Source organism: Haemorhous mexicanus, chromosome 23 (assembly GCF_027477595.1).
Source record: "Haemorhous mexicanus isolate bHaeMex1 chromosome 23, bHaeMex1.pri, whole genome shotgun sequence".
Lineage (NCBI taxonomy): Eukaryota > Metazoa > Chordata > Aves > Passeriformes > Fringillidae > Haemorhous > Haemorhous mexicanus.
Genome location: NC_082363.1, coordinates 2,677,057 through 2,697,619, shown reverse-complemented (window position 1 = coordinate 2,697,619; position 20,563 = coordinate 2,677,057). Strand labels below are relative to the sequence as shown.

The window sequence follows — 20,563 nt, the reverse complement described above, 5'->3', positions numbered from 1 at the left end:
GGACACTGGCAAGAGGTAAGGACCAGCCAGGAAAATGGGCACCATGGGGATGGAGGCTGGGGTCCCATCCTGGGGATGTAGGTTGGGTCTCACCATGGGGTTGGACATTGGGCCCCACTGTGGGGTTGGAGGTTGGGGATAGAGGCTGGGGATGGATTATGGGGTTCCATCATGGTTATAAAGGCTGTGGATGGATGGATGGATGGATGGATGGATGGATGGATGGATGGATGGATGGATGGATGGATGGATGGATGGATGGATGGGATGGGATGGATGGGATGGATGTTGTCCCACCCTGGGGATGAAGGCTGTGGATGGGAGTTGCTCTGAAGATGGAGCTGGAGGTCCCACCCTGAGGATGGTGAGGTCCTACACTGGGCACTGACTGGGATGTGCAGGTGAGGTGGTGAACGTGCCGTCGTTCGATGAGGAGGGAGCCTTCGTCTCGTACCCACCCCTCACCAACGTGCACCATGAGCTGCGGCTGGAGGTTGAGTTCCTGCCGCTGGCGCCCGATGGGCTCCTGCTCTTCAGTGCCGGCAAAGCCGCCCCTGTCGAGGACTACGTGGCCTTGGCCATGATCGGTGGCCATGTCGAGTTCCGCTACGAGCTGGGCTCAGGTGGGTGCCGCCGGGCAGGGGACACTGTGGACAGGTGACACTGGGGATCGTGGGAGTGAGGGGGTGACACAACATTGCCAGGATTCACTGGCATGAGAGAGGTCCCTGAGCCACAGTGGAGTCCCCTGGCACCATTGGGGTTCCTAAATGTCACTGGGGTCCTTGGGAATCATTCTGGTCCCCAAGCATCACCCAGGGCACATCTCAGGTCCGTGAGCATCCCTGGTCATCCCCCAGCACCCTCCACGACACCACCCCTGTCCCCACAGGCCCGGCAGTGCTGCGGAGCGCAGAGCCAGTGGCCCTGGGCCAGTGGCACTGGGTGACAGCTGAACGGCTTCACAAGGACGGGACGCTGGTGGTGGACGATGCCGCCCCGGTGAAACGCTCCTCGCCCGGCAAGAGCCAGGGGCTCAACCTGCGCAGCCCCCTGTACCTGGGGGGCACCGAGCCCCCCCTGCGCCCCCCCACCAACGCTTCCTTCCACGGCTGCATTGGAGAGGTGAGACCCCCCCTTTGTGTCCCCTCGGAGGGCAGGTGACCCCCTCAGGTGGGGAGGGGATTCCCCCACAATGGGGACATGATCCCCTTGGTGGGGAGGGAGGTGACCCCTGCTGATGTCCCCTTGTTGGGGGATGACCCCTCTTGGTGTCCTGTGGGGAAGATGACCCCGTTGGCAGTGTCCCCTTGGTTGGGAGGTGACCCCTTTGTTGGGGAGATGACTTCCCTTCACATCCCCTTTTTGGTGTTCCCTCACCGGGCTGGTGATGCCTCTCCTTGGTGTCCCCTTTTTTGGAAGTGACCCCCGTGGCTGGGGAATGGTGCCATTGGTGTCCCCTTGTTGATGTCCCCTCATTGGAGAGGTGCCCCTCGCTGGCGTCCCCTCGGCCCCGTTGGTGTCCCGGTCGGGCAGTCCCCCCGGCGGCAGGGCGGTGACGGTGGTGGTGTCCCCGCCATGTCCCCGCAGGTGTCCATCAGCGGGAAGCGCCTGGAGCTGCGGGAGCGGTTCCTGCGCAGCCGGGGGGTGCGGCCCTGCAGCCACCGCGCCCCGTGCCGGCCGGGGAGCCGTGGTGAGAGCGGGGACAGGCTGGGCTGGGGGGTGTTTGCACGTGAGTGTGTGCATTACTGCGTGTGTGTGCTGCACATATGTGTGCTGCACGTGTGTATGTGTGTGTGCAGCGTGGGTGCATTACTGCATGTGCATTACTGCGTGTGTGTGCTGCACGTGTGTATGGGTGTGTGCAGTGTGTGCGCGCTGCGTGTGCATTACTCTGTGTGTGCTGCATGTGTTTGTACGTGTGTGTGCTCTGCGTGTGCATTACTGTGTATGTACTGCACATGCGTGTGCGTGTGTGCAGTATGTGTGCATTACTGCGTGTGTGTGCTGCATGCATGTGCAGTGTGCATCAGTGCACATGCATACTGCATGTGCATTACTGCATGCGTGTGCTGCATTTATGTGTATGCATGTGTGCAGTGTGTGTGTGCTGCATTTGTACGTGTGCACTGCACCTGTGTGTGCGTGTGCACTGTGTGTGCACTGTGTGTGCACTGTGTGTGGGTTGTGAACTGTGTGTGTGCTGTGCGTGTGCACACCCACACCCACAGCATTTTGTGGGTGTGGGTGTGGGTGTGCACACGCAGTTCACACCTGCTCACTGCACACACCTGTGCATTTGCACACACACACAGGTCATACTTGTTCACTGCACACACCTGTGCATTCTCACACACACAGTTCACACCTGTTCACTGCACACACCTGTGCCCGGTGTGCCCCACGGGCCGTGCCTGTGCATGCTGTGCGCACTGACCTGTCACCTGCAGTGACTGTGTCCTGCTGTCCCCAGGCCCGCGCTGTGAGGATGATGAGGAGGAGGAGGCCGAAGGCTGCCACCCCTCCCGGCCCTGCCTGCACGGTGGCTCCTGTGTCCATGGCTCCTGCCGCTGCCCCCCTGGACACAGCGGGGCCCGCTGCCAGCACCGTGAGGGGACAGCACAGGGACATGGGGGGACACCCTGGGGACACAGGGAGTATGCAGGGACACTGCCAGCACAGCGAGGGGGAACACATGGAGGGGCGTGGGGGGACACCTGGGGACTCTTGAAGACACAGAGGGACATCTCAGGTCACTGGAGGACATGGGGGTGACAAAGGAAAGGCATGGGGACACCCAGGGACACAAGGGACACGCACACTTGGGGAATACTTGGAAATACCTGGGTACGCTTGGAGATGGTTTGGGACGTGGGGAAACTTGAGAACACGGGGATACACTTGGGGACATGGAGGAGGTCACTTAAGGACACCTGGAGATGTGAGGGGGAGACACATGGGGACATCTGACAACATTTGGAGACACCTGGGGACATGGGGGACACCTGGGGATACCTGGAAACCCTTGGGGATTGACTGGGGGCACAGAGGGACAGCTGGGTACATGGCAGGGACACGTGTTTGGGGAATACTTGGGAATACCTGGGAATAAGTGAAGCCATCTGGGGACGTGGGGGACACCTGGGGACACTGCTGAGGATATACACTTGGAGGATAGTTGGGAATGCCTGGAGACATGCGGGGACATGGTGGGGGGACACTTGGGGACACCAAGGGGATTCATGTCCCCCCTTTACCCCCTCTTCTCCTGCAGGCTTGGCGCTGGCAGAGCTGGAGCAGGACTGGCAGGAGGGCAGCGGGGGTAGCGGTGGGTCCCTGCACCCATTTCCCCTTTTTCCCCCCAAAATGCGAGCAGGGTCCCCTCCTCCCATCCCCCCTGACCCCCCGTCTCTCCCCAGACGCCCCCGGGCAGTTCAGCGCCGCGTTCCAGGACGGGTCCTACCTGGCCCTTCCCGGGCACCTCTTCCCCCGTGGGTGAGTGGCACAGGACACCCCGAGTGGGTGCTGCACCCCCTCCATGGCACCCCCCGTTTTTGGGATGCTGTGCTCCCCCCATGGCACCACCCCCTTTTCGGGTGCTGCCCCCCATCACCCCCCTCCCCTGGCAGCCCCCCCGAGGCTCCCGAGACCATCGAGCTGGAGCTGCGGACGCGCAGCGCCCAGGGGCTGCTGCTGTGGCACGGCGCGGTGAGACAGGGGACAGGGGGACAGGGGGCATCGCCTGTGGGACCCCTCGGGCTGGGGTCCGCGTGCCCCCTGCTCACCCCCCGCTGTGCCCGCAGGAGCCCGGCGAGGGTGGCAAAGCCAAAGATTTCCTTGGCCTCGGGTTGAAGGACGGGCACCTGGTGTTCAGGTGAGGGGGGACCGTGGTGTGATGTGCGGCACCGGGGGTCCCCCGAGCCCACGGGGTGCCCCCCGAAGTGCCCTGCACACTGACACTGTGACCCCCACAGCTACCAGCTGGGCAGCGGCGAGGCCACCATCACCTCTGAAGACCCCGTCAATGACGGCGAGTGGCACCGGGTGACAGTGACAAGGTGGGCGGGGGTCTGGGCGTGGCACGGGGCGGGGCGGGGGAGGGGCACAGGTGCTGATGGTGCTCCACAGGGAGGGCCGGCGTGGGCAGCTCCAGGTAGACGGAGAGGAGCCGGTGAGTGGGGAATCACCTGGATCCAACGTCATGGCCAACACCGAGGGCAGCGTCTACGTGGGTACGGTGGGGACTGGGGACATGGGGGGGGCACGGGTTGAGGACACAAATGGACACAGGGTGGATGTGGGATGGACGTGGAATAAACATGGGGTGGATGTGGGATAGATGGGGTGGCATAGGGGATGGACATGGGGTGGGACACAGATACGGGGTGGGATATGGCATGGACACAGAATGGGATGGGGTGGGACATAGGATGGACATGGAGTGGGACACAGATATGGGGTGGGATATGGCATGGACACAGAATGGGATGGGGTGGGACATAGGATGGGCACAGGATGGGCATGGAGTGGGATATGGCATAGACACAGAATGGGATGGGGTGGGACATAGGATGGACATGAGATGGACATGGGATGGGCATGGAGTGGGATATGGCATAGACACAGAATGGGATGGGGTGGGACAGAGGATGGACATGGGGTGGGACACAGATATGGGGTGGGATATGGCTTGGACACAGAATGGGATGGGGTGGGACATAGGATGGACACAGGATGGGCATGGAGTGGGATATGGCATAGACACAGAATGGGATGGGGTGGGACAGAGGATGGACATGGGGTGGGACACAGATATGGGGTGGGATATGGCTTGGACACAGAATGGGATGGGGTGGGACATAGGATGGACACGGGGTGGTCATGGGATGGGCATGGAGTGGGATATGGCATAGACACAGAATGGGATGGGGTGGGACACAGGGTGGACACGGGATTGGCATATAGTGGGATATGGCATAGACACAGAATGGGATATGGGATGGACATGGGGTGGGACATGGGGTGGGCATGGGGTAGGACAGGGGCTGGACACGGGGTGGGACACAGATACAGGGTGGGATATGTGGGATATGGCATGGACACAGAATGGGACATGGGATGGACAGGGGGTGGGACACGGGATGGATATGGGGTGACACTTGGGATAAGACACCGGGTGGAACATGAGATAGGACACGGGATGGACACGGGGTGGAACAGAGGATGGGAGGCAGGGAGAGGCATGGGATGGGCGCAGGATGGGATACCTGGGTGGTGGGACATGGGGTGGGGACACCTGACAGGACACAAGGCAGGTGTGGGCAGGTGTCCCGGCCCGAATGGGGGTGGGCCCAGCGGTGCCCCCGCCCAGTGCCTCCCGTGTCCCCGCAGGCGGCGCCCCCGACCCCCGCGCCCTGACCGCCGGCAAGTTCAGCTCCGGCATCTCGGGCTGCGTGCGGGGACTGGCGCTGGAGTCCGCCGGGATCCCCCGACACCCCATCGACCTCCGGCACGGCGCCCTGGGGGGCTCCCCCGTGCCCCCCTGCCCTTCCTAGCCCCCCCGAAACAGAGTTTGGGGGGAATTTGGCCAACTTTATTCTTTTCCAAAAAAAACCCACCAGGAGGAAACGGTGCTTTGCTGCCCCGGGGTGACTCTGGGGGGGGGGCCGGGACCCCCAAAAATGTTTACACCCCCCTTCCACCGGCCCCCCGAAACTGTGCCGGGGCGGCCGGGCCGCCTGGGTGCCCCCCGGGGTGGCGGTAGGGTGGGGGCGCGAGGGACAATCGGGGTGCTGGCAGGGACCCCCCCGCGGGGACAGCTATTAAAGGAGAGAGAACCACTGCGGCTGCCGTGTTTGGGGGCTGGGGGGGGCGGTGTTGGGGTACGGCAGCGATGGGATGGGGAGCATGAGGGGTGGGGATGTGGGGGGGCTTTGGCATCGGGCTGCAGGGGGCATGGTGTGAGCGAGATGGTTTGGGGATGCTGTGGGGGTACAGGAGACGGGGTACCGTGGGAGGATTTAGGAGGTGCAGGGGTGTAGGGTCCCGGGAGGTTGTGGTACAGGGAGGATTATGGTATTGGGGTGCAGGGGTGGGGTATGGAGTACGGGATATAGTTTGGGGGTGTGGGAGCTCAGGGGGTCGGTCCGGGCTCTTATGGCGGGGGGGGCTGTAGTACAGGGCTGCGGGGAATGACACAGGGGGGCTGTAGTACAGGGCTGCGGAGGTGCAGAGGGGTCTGGCGGGGGTACAGGGCTGGCGGGCTCGGGGGGGCTCTGGGGTCGCGGCGCGGATGGCGGAGGGGCGGCGGGACCCAGCGCGGCCCGCGCCACAGCCCCCGCCCACCGGGTCACAGACCCCGCCCACATGGTCATAGGGCCCGCCCACCTGGCCGCAGGCACCGCCCACGCCGCATCAGGCACGCCCCATAGTAAGCGAACCCCGCCCCCATGCCCACAGGCCACACCCCCTCCCGCTGCTCATACAGGCCACGCCCCCTATGGCTCAAGCCCCGCCCCTGGCGGACGCGAGCCAGTACCTGGCGCGCCCAAGCCACGCCCCTGTGGCGGAAACCCCGCCTCTAGTCCCGCGCGTCGCGGCCCGACAACGTCAGCGCCTCGCGCCGTCACCGCGTCGCGCTCGTGGCGTCAGCGGCCCTGACGGCGGCGGGAGGGGCCGGGCGGGATCGGGACCGGGCCGGGACCGGAACCGGGACCGGGGCAAGGAGCGGGGCAAGGACCGCGCCGGGCCGGGGCAGCCCCGGGGCGCCGGCGGGAGCGATGGCGCCGCGGCTGCAGCTGGAGAAAGCGGCGTGGCGCTGGACCGAGACGGTGCCGCCCGAGGCGGTGGCGCAGGAGCACATCGAGGCGGCCTATCGCGTCCGGCTGGAGCCCTGCCAGCGCGGCGCCTGCCGGTACCGCGGGGCCGGGCCGGGCACCGAACCCCTCCGACCCCCTGCTCCCTCCCGCCATGAGGCGCGGGGCGTTCCCCGCCCCTGCCGAGGTCCCGCGGGGTCGGTGGAGGCTCCCCCGTGTTCCCTTCTGGGAGACTCCATTCCCCGGGGCTGGGCCCTCAGCGACTTGTGTGTCCTTGTGGGGCTCCCCAGGTGTAGGGGACTCCCTTGGCTGGTGGGGAACCTCTGTCCCTCTGCTCAGACACAGGGGACCGACCTTCCCCGGGCTGTGGGGAGCTCCTCTCTTTCTCTGGCTCCTCTGATGTAGGGGAGCTCTCCTGGGGTGGTGGGAGACCTACCTCCCAGCTTGGCTCGCCAGATACAGGGCACTACCCTGGTGTGGGGACCTGCTGTTGCTGGGCTCTTCAGATATAGGGGAGCCCCTCTCCTTGCCTGTCCCTCCCCATTTTTAGGATAACCCCGGGGTTGTAGGGAGCCCGTCTTCTTGCCTGGTTCCCCAGATGTAAGGAACTAGTACTGCCCACGGTTCTAGGGACCCCTGTATGCCTGGCTCCCCGTTTATGGGGGATCCCTGTGGGCTGAAGGGAACGTTGCCTGGATGTATGGCACCCACCCTGGAGTTGGGGTAAGCCCTGTCCCTGCCTGGCTTCCCAGATATAGCAGATCCTCTTGGTCCTGGGATCCTCTTTTTTTACCTAAAAACCCCTCTGGTTCTTCACCCTCCTTCCTCACCCATGACCACTGTTTTGGTTGGGGTAGTGTTCCATGTCTCACCCCATTCAACATTACATGCTTCCCCATATCCCCCCCACTGTCACCCAGCCAGCTCCCAGGGGACATGGGGGTGACAGCTGGGGTCTGCAGGGGACATGGTGGTGACAGCTGGGATCTGCCTCCCCAGGAGGAACTGCCGGGGGAACCCCAACTGCCTGGTGGGCATCGGGGAGCACGCGTGGTTGGGCGAGATCGACGAGAACAGCTTCCACAACATCGACGACCCCAACTGCGAGCGCCGCAAGAAGGTACCCAACGCCCCGGGGGCCAGGGCCACACTGGGGACCGGGGCAGGTGACCTGAGCTGGCCCTTTCTCTGCCCCCCCAGAACGCCTTCGTGGGCCTGACGAACCTCGGTGCCACGTGCTACGTCAACACCTTTCTGCAGATGTGGTTCCTGAACCTGGAGCTGCGGCAGGCGCTCTACCTGTGCCCCAGCGCTTGCGGGGACGGCGTTCCCAAGGACAAAGGTGTGTGGCACAGAGGGCTTTGTTCCTCCCCTAAAACCCCACCTTGGGATTAGGTTGGTTGGGAGAATTCATGGGGGAAGCTGCAGCCGTATGTGCCGTCGCTGCACTGTTGGTTCAGAGCCACCATCTGGATTTTGGGAATGAACCGACCTTAATCTGGGTGATGGCCTAGATCAGAGGGATCTGAGCTGGTTGGAAATGATGGTTTGGTTTGGTCCTGCTTGCCATGGCAGCCTAGTGATGGTGCTGGGGGTGGAATGTGTGGGTCGGGGTTGGTCTGTGCTGTGGCAGGGCTGAAATTTGGGCTCCACACAGGATTAAGGTTCCCAGTTTTTTCCGTTCTTGGGTGCTTTCCCTGGGGAGGCTCTGGGTCAGCACAGCCACCTCAGCTCTGCTGCTATTTCATGGTATTGTAAATAATGTTTTGCCTTCTGGGGTAAATAAGAAGCTGGTTTTTGGGGTAGTTGGTGCATGCTATGTAAACCCTTCACTCACAGCTCATGCTGGGCACTGCAGGATGGAATCATGGAATCCCTAAGGTTGGAAAACTCCTCCAGGATTACCAGTCCAACTATTCCCTTAGCACTGCCAAGCCCACCATTAGCCCATCTACCCAGGTGCCACATCTAGACAGTTTTTGGGTACTTCCAGGGATGGGCACTCCACCACTGCCCTGAGCAGCCTGTTCCAGTGCCTGACTACCCTTTCCATGGAGGAATTTTCTCTAATATCCTGCTTAGACCTCTTTGGTGCAACTCAAGGTCATTTCCTCTCATCCTGTCCCTTGTTCCCTGGGGACAGAGCCTGGCTCCACTCTCCTATCTGAAAGCTGCAGAATGTAAATATTTACAGTTGTACTTGATGATCCTAAGGGTTTTTTTCCGACCTAAATTATTCTCTATTTGGCTTGTGGTGGGATGTGCTGTCATCACCTACGCGATCCACTTAAGTTTTCCTCACAACTCAAACTACCTTCCAAGCCTATAACTTTTACTGGTTGTGAAACACTTGGAGCGATCCCTTCTCACCCTGAATTCCTGCTGTGCCTTGTGTTTTTCCCAGACTATGAGCCCCAGACCATCTGTGAGCACCTGCAGTACCTGTTTGCTCTGCTGCAGAACAGCAAGCGGCGCTACATCGACCCCTCAGGCTTTGTCAAGGCGCTGGGGCTGGACACGGGGCAGCAGCAGGTGTGTGGGAGGGGATTCCTGGCACTTCCAGAAGCTGGGAATTACCCTTTGGTGGTCACTGAGCAGCTCCCAGCTGGATCTGGCTTCTGGCTGCAAACATGAAGGGAGAGGTGGGGCTGCAGACCTCGGCTAGAGTGCAGGGGGGAAACAGGAGGGGACCAGGACATCAGGATTGCCCGGGGAGTGATGGGATGAGGCCAGGGAGATGAGGAGTCCAAGGAGTGATGTGATGGGGACAGGGAGATGAGGAGTCCAAGGAGTGATGTGATGGGGACAGGGAGATCAGGAGGAGAACAGGGAGCAATGGGATGGGAGGAATGTGATGAGGACAGGGAAATAGGAGGAACCCAGGGAATGATGGGATGGGGCTAAGGAGCAATGGAATGAGGCCAGGGAGATCAGGAGGAGTCCAGGGAGTGAGAGAGTGAGAATGGTAGTGATGGGATGGGGCCAGGGAGATCAGAGGGAGAACAAGGAGATAAGGAGGAGCCCTGGGAGTGATGAGATCAGGACATGGAACAATGGGATGATGATGCAGAGATAAGGAGGAGCCCAGGGGCGGTGGGATGGAGGCGGGGAGATCAGGAGGAGCCCAGGGAGTGATGGGATAAGGACATGAGACAATGGGATGAGTACAGGGACATGAGGAGGAGCCCACGGAGCAATGGAATGAGGCTAGGAAGTGATGAGTGCAGAAGATCAGGAGGAGCCAAGGGAGTGGTGGGATGAAGCCCAGGAGCGATGGGATGGGGCCAGGTGGGAGCCAGAGCTGCAGTGAGGGTCCTTCTGCAGGTGCTCTGTGGGCTGCTCCTCCCGGGGGGTTGGGTGGTGAGAGGGCCCTCCCAAGGGTGAGGAGATCCTCAGGGAGAGGTGGATCACCAGGAGCCAGCCAGGATCCCAGGGCAGCACATGGGAGGTGAGTGCTGCAGGGCCCTGTGGGGCTGCAGCTGGAGAGAGCCTGGGAGAGGGGCAGGGCTTGGAAATCCGCTTGGAGAAGTAATGGGAGGTTTTGGAGCAAGAGCAGAGCACTGCCAAATGTTTCCTTGGGAGGGTCAGGAGAGGAAGGAAGCTAACCAGGGACACCAAAGGGCAGCTGAGAGAGGCCAAAACCTGTTTGTGGAAGAGAAGAACCAGGGCAGGAGAGAAGGGCCCTGAGATGGGTGTGGGGAAGCTCTGGAGCATTGCCGGGATCACCCATAGGGCAGCTTCTCATTTTTGGGGTGTTTTTATTTCTCTTCTCACCTCTGATCTGAGCAGGGACAGCTGCAAAAATGAGGATTAAGGGGCTCGAAAGCTCCACAGGAGGGTTTTTATCCCTTCCAGAATCCTGGGAGGAACAGGGCAGAAGTCAAAGCCCCCCCGGCAGAGCTGGCAGAGAGCCAGGGCAGCTCCTGCTGTGCTCCCACAGCGAGGGCCTCACGCTCCTTTTAGCCAAATTCCTCTGTTTTCCTCAGTTCTCCTGCCTGGTCTTTATTTTCCATGCCGTGCACGGAGCCTCGGCTCAGCCTCTGTGGAGGGCTTGGGGCAATTAGCAATGAATTAGTGACAGGGTTGGGATTGTGCTGTGGTGGATTGTTAATGAACTTGGTTTTCTCTTTCAGGATGCCCAGGAGTTTTCCAAGCTGTTCATGTCCCTGCTGGAAGATACTTTGTCCAAACAGAAAAACCCAGATGTCCGGAACATTGTGCAAAAGCAGTTCTGTGGAGAGTATGCCTATGTCACAGTGTAAGTAATAATTTTGGGAAGACCCTTTCTGTAAATATTTAAATTTTTAGAAGGATTTAGGAGGGGAAGATCCCCCCTAGCAACCAGAGCAGGCAGTTAAGCTGCAGCAGAAACACTTTCTGGGAAATATTTACCATTTCCTTTCCTGATCCTGTGTGTGTGGTGTTGCTGTGACAGTTCTCCAGCTGCTTTTACTCCTTTAATGAGAATTTACCAACTAAACCTGCAAGTGAGTTGATGGAGAGGCAGGTCCTGCAGCCAGAAAACAAAATCCTGGGTGTTGTATTTTCATTCCTGTGTTCTCAGAGCTGGAAATTTCACCTTAAAAATAATGTAAAATGGTACATGCAAGTTGTGACAGGTCCTGGTAGGGGCTGTTAAGCTGTTTAAACCTTCTCCTGGAGTTTTTATGGTGTGGAGGTGTGAATCTCCTTAGCCCTGGCTTCAGCTTTTCTCCTGGTTTTCAATGCTTGAGCCCTGACCTGTCCTCAGATATACTTTTGTCTTCTTTCCCATCCCAGCTGCAACCAGTGTGGCAGAGAATCTAAACTGGTGTCTAAATTTTACGAGCTGGAGTTAAACATCCAAGGACACAAGCAGTTGACAGACTGTATAACAGAATTCCTCAAGGTATGAGCTCGTGGGGTTGGAGTCCTGCTATTTTTAGCAAGGAATTTCAGTTCCTTCCTCCAATTCACAGCCTTCGAGGTCGTTGTCAGAGTGAAGCCACTGACTTGGCTCAGGGAGATGTATCCAAGTGAAAATGTTTTTTTCTGCAGACCCAAAAAATGAGGATTGAGGCATTGGAGCAAGGAATAGCTCAGTGATATCACATGCTCCCATTACGGCTTTAAAAAGCACTTGAAAGTTGCATTTTTAGTTAAAATACTTTGCCAGGAAAGTTAGGGAAAAGTCCCTGCCTGCTTTGTCACGGATAGCCCTGGGAGAACGGCTGCTTTCCATGTTTTCTGTGTCAGTGCTCATCTGCATAGCAACAGGAGACATTCCCTGCTGAAAAATGTACTCTCAGAAGTACCAGGGAGTGCTGGGAATAGCTGCAGGAACAGCTGCAAGTGCCCTCAATTCAGCTTGAAAATTTGTCTGGATATGAAGTTCAGCTCTGGCACACTAAGGTGTGGATTCCACTCCAACTATTTAGGACAGAACTGACCTGAACCCCTTCCTTGAGCTGCTTGCTTCCTTGCTGGTGCACTCAGCAAACCAGTTGCTCTGCCTGAAAGGTCTGCTATGAAAAGAAACTGGTTTGGGTGCACAGATTGAATTCCTGAATTGGAGAACTTGACATTTGTCTGCTCCTCCTTCACACAAAACAACCCTGTGACGTTTTTAGGGGGGTTGGAATTTTCCTCTGGCCTAACCCTGCCCTTGGATCTGCTTAGGCAGTGAGTGACTCCTGCAGGGTGATTTAGGGTGGCTGAGCAGAGGGTTGTAGTTTCCAGGCTAAAATGTGGCTTTACATTAACTGGGTCCGTGTGAACTCGTAAAAGGGGTAATTTAATTATTTTCTGTAGTATAAACCAACTCAGTCAAGTGAAGAGCAAGAGTAAGAGACCTGAGAACTTGGAATGGGGCTTGATTCAGTCTAAAGTTTGCCTTAAAGTGAGAGCAGCCTGCTATGGCCATGCTGTAAAGTGCAGTCATTAGTGTGTCTCTATCTCAGAAAAATTTGGGCAGCAGCTGAGAAGACACTCAAATAGTTAAAAGAACTTTGGTGCTTCTCATTCTCCAGCTGTTGAGTAGCTCAATTGACTTTTCAGTGCTGACATGTTCTCAAGATCTTTCCCTCTGCCTCTCCACACTCAGGAGGAAAAATTAGAAGGGGACAATCGTTATTTTTGTGAGACTTGTCAAAGCAAGCAAAACGCCACGAGGAAGATCCGGCTGCTCAGCCTGCCCTGCACCCTCAACCTGCAGCTCATGCGCTTTGTGTTTGACAGGTGAGTGGGAACACCCTGGAAGCTCTTGGGGAAGTCACTACCCTGCTCTTCCTGCTTTAATTTGAGGTGTCTGAGCCTCTCAAGGGGTGCTCAGTGGAGTTCAGGGGAGGTGTTTTGGGGTGGGAGCTGTTGTTGCTGTTCCCTGAACCACAGCTTTGCCTCTGCACAGACAAACTGGCCACAAGAAGAAGCTGAACACTTATATTGGCTTCTCAGAGCTGTTGGACATGGAGCCTTTCATGGAGCAAAAAAGTGAGTTTGGGGCAGTTTTTTGTTATCTTTGCCCATTGCCTCTTGGTGGATCTCCTCTAATTCTGTTTAGGAGGAAGTTCCTGCCTGTGAGTGTGATGATGCACAGGCTGCCCAGAGCAGCTTTGGCTGTCCCTGGATGCCTACCAGTGTCCAGGGCCAGGATGAACAGGGCTTGGAGCAGCCTGGGATAGTGGAAAATGTCCCTGCCCGTGGCAGAGAGGTGGAGCAAGATGAGCTTTAAAATCCCTTCCAACCCAAACCATTCTGGGATTCTGTGATTCCTCTGAATCCCCTTTTTGATTGAAAATTCTGTCCAGAATTCTGTTGTTTGAAGCCCATATTTCAAGCAACGTCCGTGTTATTGAGCCACAACCCTCTTAGCAGTGTCCTGAAGCGCTGTGAGTTCAAGTGCAGGCTTTGCTGCCTGGTGAAAACACGAGGTTCTGGGACAGGAAGGATGAGTGCTGTTGGCTGCAGAGCTGTGTGTAAGTGCTGCTTGCCTTGCAGACGGGGTGTACGTGTACGAGCTGAGTGCTGTGCTCATACACCGTGGAGTAAGTGCCTACTCCGGGCACTACATCGCCCACGTGAAGGACCCGCAGACGGGCGAGTGGTACAAGTTCAACGACGAGGACATCGAGAAGATGGAGGGGAAGAAACTGCAGCTGGGAATTGAGGAAGATCTAGGTAAAACCTTTCAGTTGTGAGTGCCCTTTTAAACTAACTCTTTCTACCACAAGCACGGGCGTCCCCAGATGCAGCCTCCTGCTCCTCCCAAGAACAGGCTGTCACGGCTCGGAGGAACGTAGGGAACAGCAATCCTGGTGATTGCAGCCACATTTGCTCGTTTCAGCCCCGTGTGAGTGTTTACACCTCGTGATCAGCTGCTCTAGTATTTCTCTGGCTGCCACATGGCAGATAAAACGCTGATAACACGGGCAGCGGGTTCCTATCAGGGAGCAACAGGCGGGTGCCATTTCCTTGGAACAGATAAGGAGAATGCTTTCAGTTTCCTTAACACATTATGATTCTATTTCCACTGAGGTGTTTTACTTGGAGGCAGTAAAAAAGGTTTTGATCCAAATAACAACTTGGATGCTAAAACTGCCTCTTTACTCTGAGCTTTTTCCTTGGTGCTTTTCTGTTTTACTGGCTTGTTGCATGCTGCCCATATCACTGTGTTCCTGGACTGGATTTCTTGGAGATTTCTTGGAAAGCTTGGGCTGAGGATGTGAATTTCTTACTCTGTAGTCAATAAATAAGAACAGCTCGTTTGGAGTTGAAATGGTTTTGTAGTGGCTCAGTGTTCTCTAGTGCAGGTGCTCACAGCAGGGAAAGCCAGGGAAATTATGAAGAAATTCACTTGCAGTGCAAGCAATCCATTCCCAGGAATTGTTAGCCACCAGGATGCTTTGCTGTGATTAGAATTTATGGAATGTCGTTTTTCTTTAAGGCATCTTTAGAGAAAAAAAACCTTCAGATTTAAGAGCTCCCTTGGTTTGGTGCAATGGAGCATCAGCCTTCTCCCATTTCCTTGTTCTCACCAGCACGATGCTTCTTGAGGTGCTGGAATGTGTCCAGAGATGGGCAGTGGAGCTGAGGCAGGGTCTGGAGCACCAGGAAAAGAGTCTGGAGAACTGAGGAGCAGCTGAGGGAGCTGGGGAGGCTCAGCCTGGAGAAGAGGAGGCTCAGGGGGGCCTTTCTGGCTCTGCACAACTCCTGACAGGAGGAGACAGCTGGGGAGGGGGAGTCAGGCTCTGCTCCCATGGAACAGGGACAGGAGGAGAGGGAATGGCCTCAGGCTGTGTCAGAGGAGATTTAGGTTGGACATTGGGAAAAATCCTTCATGGAGGGTGCAGTCAGGCATTGGAGGAGGCTGTGCAGGGCAGTGGTAGAGTCACCATTCCCAGAGGTGTTCAAAAAGTGTGAACATGGCACCTGGGGCCATGGGTTAGCAGCGGGCCTGGCACTGCTGGGTTAATGGTTGCCTTTGATCATCTTGGAGGGCTTTTCCAGCCTTTGTGAGTCCATGATCCTGCCTGTGCCACCACTCTGTCCCATCCCCCTTGGAATGGGGACATTCCTTCCTCCGCTCGCTGCCGGCCCAGGCTGGAGCTGGCCGGACATCTAGTGGTGCACAGGGAAACTGAGCCCTGAACGGCGCCCAGGGCAGCTCAGCCTTTGTTTTTACCCTCCCCACTCACCCAGTGCAACAAATGAGATGCAAGTAAACTGCTGTGACCTCAGTTTTATGAAGTTTCATGCTTAACTGCAAGTAAATGTTCTTATTTCTCATATTTCAATTCAAGGCTGTTTATAGAATAGAAGTAAAGTGTGTTTAGAAGCCTCTTTAAGCTGGGAGCTCAATATTTGTATCAAGTTTTTATGTAATTTGCCTGTTCCAGGCAAAACTGAGCCTTTCTTTGTTACAAATGCATGTAACAGCAGGAGAAGGTCAGTAACATAAACTGAAGGTCTGTGGGGGGGAGAGTTTTGGCCATGCAGATGGGAACAATTCCGAAAATTCTTGGATAAAATGCAAATAAATAGAGTCTGGGAAGTCCCCTGGGTGGTGTGGGGGGAAAGACACATGATTTCTTTTCAGAATTTGGGGGAAAAGAAACTTAGTAATTCAATGGCCCACTTGGAGTTCAATTTATGGAACGTTGTTCCTTTAATTTTTTTCTTTATTTTAAATGGTTTGATTTTTGAAGCTGCAGCTGTAGATAAGTGTTTTTCTTGCCTGAGAATCCATCTGGAAACAGCAGCTCTTGCAACACAACTTTACATCCCCCAGCAGCTGCTCAAAAACAACCTTTTCTATGGCTCTTGGCTTCCTAAAAGCTTTGCTGTGTTTTTTCATATCCACCATCACCTGTAAATACGATTTTCTTCCCTGAGGATTTGACTCTTTTCTTTGGAGTCAGGACAGCAGAACAAGAGGCAAAAGGGAGAAAGGATGTTTTTCCAAGAGTGGCTTTTGGCTCAGAGAAGTTCCACTGGGGAGAGAAGAAAGGCTCTTGAGAAGGGAGGTTCAGAACAGGCTCCTAAATTTAGTCCCTTTGATTTACCCAGAAAGGCTGGAGAGATTTGGGGCTTTCTTTGGGATACAATTTTGAGCCGTGCCAAGCCCAGTGCTTGGCACAGAGGCCTGGCACAGGGAAGCTGGCTGGGTGGCAAACTCATCCCGTTAGTGGAGGACCAGGGAAGGAGCTGGTGTGTTGCTGAGCTTGTGCCTTTTGTTCCCACAGCAGAGCCATCGAAATCCCAGACCCGTAAGCCCAAGTGCGGGAAGGGCACGCACTGCTCCCGCAACGCCTACATGCTGGTGTACAGGCTGCAGGCCCGCGAGAAATCCCTCACTGTGCAGGTGCCAGGTGAGTCCTGGGGTGCTGCTCTTCCACCCCTCACTGTCCAGGTGCCAGGTGAGTCCCTGAGGATCCTGCTCGGCCATCCTTCACTGTCCAGGTGAGTCCTGGGGTCCTGCTCTTCCACCCCTCACTGTCCAGGTGCCAGGTGAGTCCCTGGGGTCCTGCTCTTCCATCCCTCACTGTCCAGGTGCCAGGTGAGTCCCTGGGGTCCTGCTCTTCCATCCTCCACAGTGCAGGAGCTGGGTGAGTGCCCAGGGATCCTGCTCTTCCATCCCTGGCACTGTCTAGGTTCCAGGTGAGTCCTGGGGTGCTGCTCATCCATCCCTCACTGTCCAGGTGAGTCCTGGGGTGCTGCTTGTTCATCCCTCACTGTCCACGTGCCAGGTGAGTCCTGGGGTCCTGCTCGTCCATCCCTCACGTGCCAGGTGAGTCCTGGGGTCCTGCTCAGCCATCCTTCACTGTCCAGGTTAGTCCTAGGATCCTGCTCAGCCATCCCTCACTGTCCAGGTGCCAGGTGAGTCCTGGGGTCCTGCTCATCCATCCCTCACAGTCCAGGTGCCAGGTGAGTCCCTGCAATACTCCAGGTGGGCCAGGAGGCAGAATTTTGCTTTAAGACCCACTGAGGGCTAGGAAGTTCCTGGAGCCCCTCTGCTGTGGTTCCAGGCTGGGAGAGCTGGAGAAGGCCCCAGGGAGATCTTAGAGCTCCTTCCAGTGCCTAAAGGAGCTCCAGGAGAGCTGGAGAGGGAAATGGGGCAAGAGATGGAGTGCCAGGACAAGAGGGAATGGCTTCCCACTGCCAGAGGGTAGGGTCAGATGGGATATTGGGAAGGAATTCCTGGCTGTGAAGGCAGTGAGGCCCTGGCACAGGGTGCCCAGAGAAGTTGTGGCTGCCCCTGGATCCCTGGAAGTGTCCAAGGCCAGATTGGATGGGGCTTGAAGCAGCTGGGGATAATGGAAGGTGTCCCTGGGTGAAAAAATGATCTTCAAGGTCCCTCCCAACCCACTCCAGGATTCCATGATTTTTGACTGTTTACCATGAGCCCCGAAGGTGCTGTCTGACATCTTGGTGTCTTGACCAGTGAAACCCCTGAGTTTTCCCAGCACTTAATTACCATTAAACTGCCAATCCCTCCCATGTGCCCACTCAGACATTGTTTTGTTACCCAGCTGGTCAAGCTGGGAAGGGGTCAGGGGGAGATCATCCCTCTGGGATTCAGCACTGCCATCCTGTTGGATCCCAAAGGTGCAGGAGAGCAGTGTGGTTAAATGTCATCAGCAACGCACGAGGAGGTGAATAATCCTGACAGATGTCAGGTTCCTTCTGTGACTGCTTCAGCTTTGCCACTTCAGGAATAAATGACATGAAAATAAAGAGGCTCTGAGCCCCCAGTGGGAATTTGGGCCAAGTGCCTTCGTGTTGTGCTTTAGAATTATGGGGGTGCCAGAACTCCCTGTGGGTTTTACCTGTGGGTTTCATGTTTCCTGTTAGGCTGCTCCTTGATTAGAAATACTAATTAGGCCCCTGGTGCTGAGGTGTGTTCCCCCTTCCCTCATTTTCTGTGGAGTGGGGGCAGCAGAGGTGGCAAGTCCCTTTGGGTCTCTGCAGAGGGGGTAAATCATACACCTTATTCCCCTCTAATAACACCCCAAACCTTTCCCAAGCCCCCCCTGTTTAAAGCACACCCTCCAAGACATAAAACTTCAGGAATTAGCTTTAATTCCTGCCTGGGTCTGTATTTTCAGCCTGTTTCCTGAGCTTTCTTGCTCTCCCTTTCCTCCTACCCCTCTGCCCAAAACAATAACTCAACAAAAACCTCCCCACCCAGCTCCAAATTCCTGCACAGCCCCGCGGTTGCCTTTGTTTCCCGTGGAATCCTGCCAGGGAACAGGGAGTGAAGGGCAGCAGTCGAGCTCTGTGGTTGTGGGGAGGTTTCATGGAACTGTAAATTTGAGGCATTTTGCTTTGATGCTGTTAAAAAACGGCTTTTCCGGGACAGTGGAGAGACGTAACTTGGCTCTGATCTCAAGGAGGTCAGGCTGGTTATTTTGTAATATTGGATATTCTCCCAAGGTGGATATTTTGGTCAAGAATTAACCTTTTTGCAGCTATTTTAGCTCTTCAGAATAATTCTAAATGGGAAAAGGCCTCAGATAAGCAGAGCTTTCCCCACTGCTCCCTTGCACCAGCCCTCTGAGGGAAGTGGTTTATCTTCTTTTTTCCCTGCTGAGGTTTAGTTTGTTTGGGGTTTTTCCATCAGTGGCAGCAAAAATCCCCATTTCCTTCACCTTTCTGTTGATCTGCCCTGGCTAATCTCCCATCTCCTGAGGGCTCTTTGCCCTTGGGTTTGCAGCATGCTGGATCGCAGGTCGTGGCAGGCTTTGGGTGTATGCAGAGAGTGAGAAGCTTTTGTTTCCCTCTGGGAATGATGAGGAAGGACAGAGGAGCTGCGCTTAACATTGCAACCAACCCCAAGTAAATTATTTTCTTGGGTGCAAAACTTTGCATTTAATAATTTGCAACCGTCAGTATCAGAGAGGGCAACATCCACGTGCTTGGCTTGAGGAAAGACCTCGCCCAGCAAGGCTGAGGGAGGGAATTTTTAGGTTTGTTGTCCCCAGATAACCCATGGTAATTAACATAGCTGGCATTTTCCCTTCAATTCCTGGGGTTTTTTTTCCTTTCCCAGCTTTTCTGCAGGAGCTGGTAGAGCGGGATAACTGCAAGTTTGAGGAGTGGTGCAACGAAATGGCCGAGATGCGCAAACAGAGCGTGGCCAGAGGCAAGATCAAGCACGAGGAGGTGAAGGAGCTCTACCAAAGGTTACCCGCCGAAGCTGGTCTGTAAGACATTGTGGAGTATTGCTGTAGTAGAGCTGTTAAGCTTAGGAATGATTTGTGACTAACTCCCAACTCCTGTGGCCTTGCTGGAAGGCATTCCCGCAGCTCTCTGCAAGGAGAGAGCTTCATGCATGCTTACATTTGTTTTCCTTTGCTGCTTTTCCTGCCTTAACCTATTTTTCTCCTTTCTTTGCTCATTCTCATGGCCTCTGGCATCGCTAATTCCCTCCTGCTCCTTCCCTATCCGTCAGCCTCATGCTTTGTGACTCTTTTCTTCTGCCTGGTGAGCAGCTCAGCTCGTTAGGATCATCGAGGCGGAATAACTGCCTGCTCCCAAACTGCCAGCTCACAGCAGGTTTGGGAGCTGGTGAGCCCGATTCATCAGCAGGTAACAGGCTAAGAGAATGCCTGACCTCCAGCAGAAAATTACTGGATCCATCCCTGCCAGTGCTTCACTGCTCCATGTCTCAGTTTTGTAGGGAGACTGGGGTTAAGCTTTTTCTCCTTCTCCTTGTGTCTTGTTGCCTCAGCACACTGAGTTTTATTTCCCACCTTGTTTTTCTCACCCATCTCCCTCAAAATTTGCTCTTTCCATCCAGCCCAGGGAATTTGTCTTCACTGTGTGCCTCTCCTAAAAACTGCAGAATAATTACAATTGAAGACTTAAAAGTGGGTGTAATTTTGTGGCCTGTAAGAGAATTCACTGTTCAGCTTTTATTATTGGATGCTCAGAGTCCACCATGAGATTGGAGTAGCCCAACAGCAAATCCTGTTCCTATAAACATCTGCCTCTCCAGTTTGGGAATGCAGGTGCTTAACTCTGGAGCAGGAAGATGTCACAGCTCCTCGTGAGCCTGAGCAGCACTCAGATGTCACTGTGAGATCAGAGTTGTGCTGGAGGGATGAACCTGCCCTGAGTCACCCATGAAAAGGAGCAGCAGCACAGTTCCAGTGTGGTTTTCCTCAGCAGGAACAGAAGAGTTTGCTCTCGGCAGTTCTGATGTGACAGAGGAATAAATCTCAAAAAATATGATTTTTACAAGTGCAGGTGAAGCTCTTCTGCCCCAATTT

The 20,563-nt window shown here is 55.8% G+C and overlaps 2 protein-coding genes across 8 annotated transcripts in view; both read left to right on the top strand.

The window, feature by feature from the left end:
- HSPG2 (heparan sulfate proteoglycan 2) overlaps positions 1-5,840 on the top strand; it is a 41,439-nt gene extending 35,599 nt beyond the window's left edge. For 3 of the 4 annotated variants that reach the window (XM_059866466.1, XM_059866465.1, XM_059866464.1), the window contains 11 exons: positions 402-623; positions 893-1,125; positions 1,591-1,693; positions 2,474-2,608; positions 3,275-3,328; positions 3,420-3,495; positions 3,630-3,708; positions 3,804-3,874; positions 3,975-4,058; positions 4,129-4,232; positions 5,392-5,840. In XM_059866466.1, coding sequence (XP_059722449.1) covers positions 402-623; positions 893-1,125; positions 1,591-1,693; positions 2,474-2,608; positions 3,275-3,328; positions 3,420-3,495; positions 3,630-3,708; positions 3,804-3,874; positions 3,975-4,058; positions 4,129-4,232; positions 5,392-5,555 — 1,325 coding nt within the window. In that variant the 3' untranslated portion in view covers positions 5,556-5,840. Of the gene's footprint in view, positions 1-401; positions 624-892; positions 1,126-1,590; positions 1,694-2,473; positions 2,658-3,274; positions 3,329-3,419; positions 3,496-3,629; positions 3,709-3,803; positions 3,875-3,974; positions 4,059-4,128; positions 4,233-5,391 lie in introns of those variants that run through there. The other variant, XR_009489234.1, reaches the window with a different exon arrangement.
- Positions 5,841-6,690: 850 nt separating this feature from the next.
- The window catches only part of USP48 (ubiquitin specific peptidase 48), a 31,746-nt gene continuing 17,873 nt past the window's right edge, over positions 6,691-20,563 (top strand). For 2 of the 4 annotated variants that reach the window (XR_009489293.1, XR_009489294.1), the window contains exons 1-11: positions 6,691-6,913; positions 7,815-7,935; positions 8,016-8,157; positions 9,220-9,347; positions 10,949-11,073; positions 11,595-11,703; positions 12,898-13,031; positions 13,201-13,283; positions 13,791-13,970; positions 16,535-16,660; positions 19,342-19,491. Coding sequence is in view for 2 of the 4 variants with exons in the window: in XM_059866903.1 (XP_059722886.1) it covers positions 6,780-6,913; positions 7,815-7,935; positions 8,016-8,157; positions 9,220-9,347; positions 10,949-11,073; positions 11,595-11,703; positions 12,898-13,031; positions 13,201-13,283; positions 13,791-13,970; positions 16,535-16,660; positions 19,342-19,491 (1,432 nt within the window). In the remaining 2 variants the exon portion in view is untranslated. The remainder of the gene's footprint in view (positions 6,914-7,814; positions 7,936-8,015; positions 8,158-9,219; positions 9,348-10,948; positions 11,074-11,594; positions 11,704-12,897; positions 13,032-13,200; positions 13,284-13,790; positions 13,971-16,534; positions 16,661-19,341; positions 19,492-20,563) is intronic. The other 2 variants (XM_059866903.1, XM_059866901.1) reach the window with 1 other exon arrangement.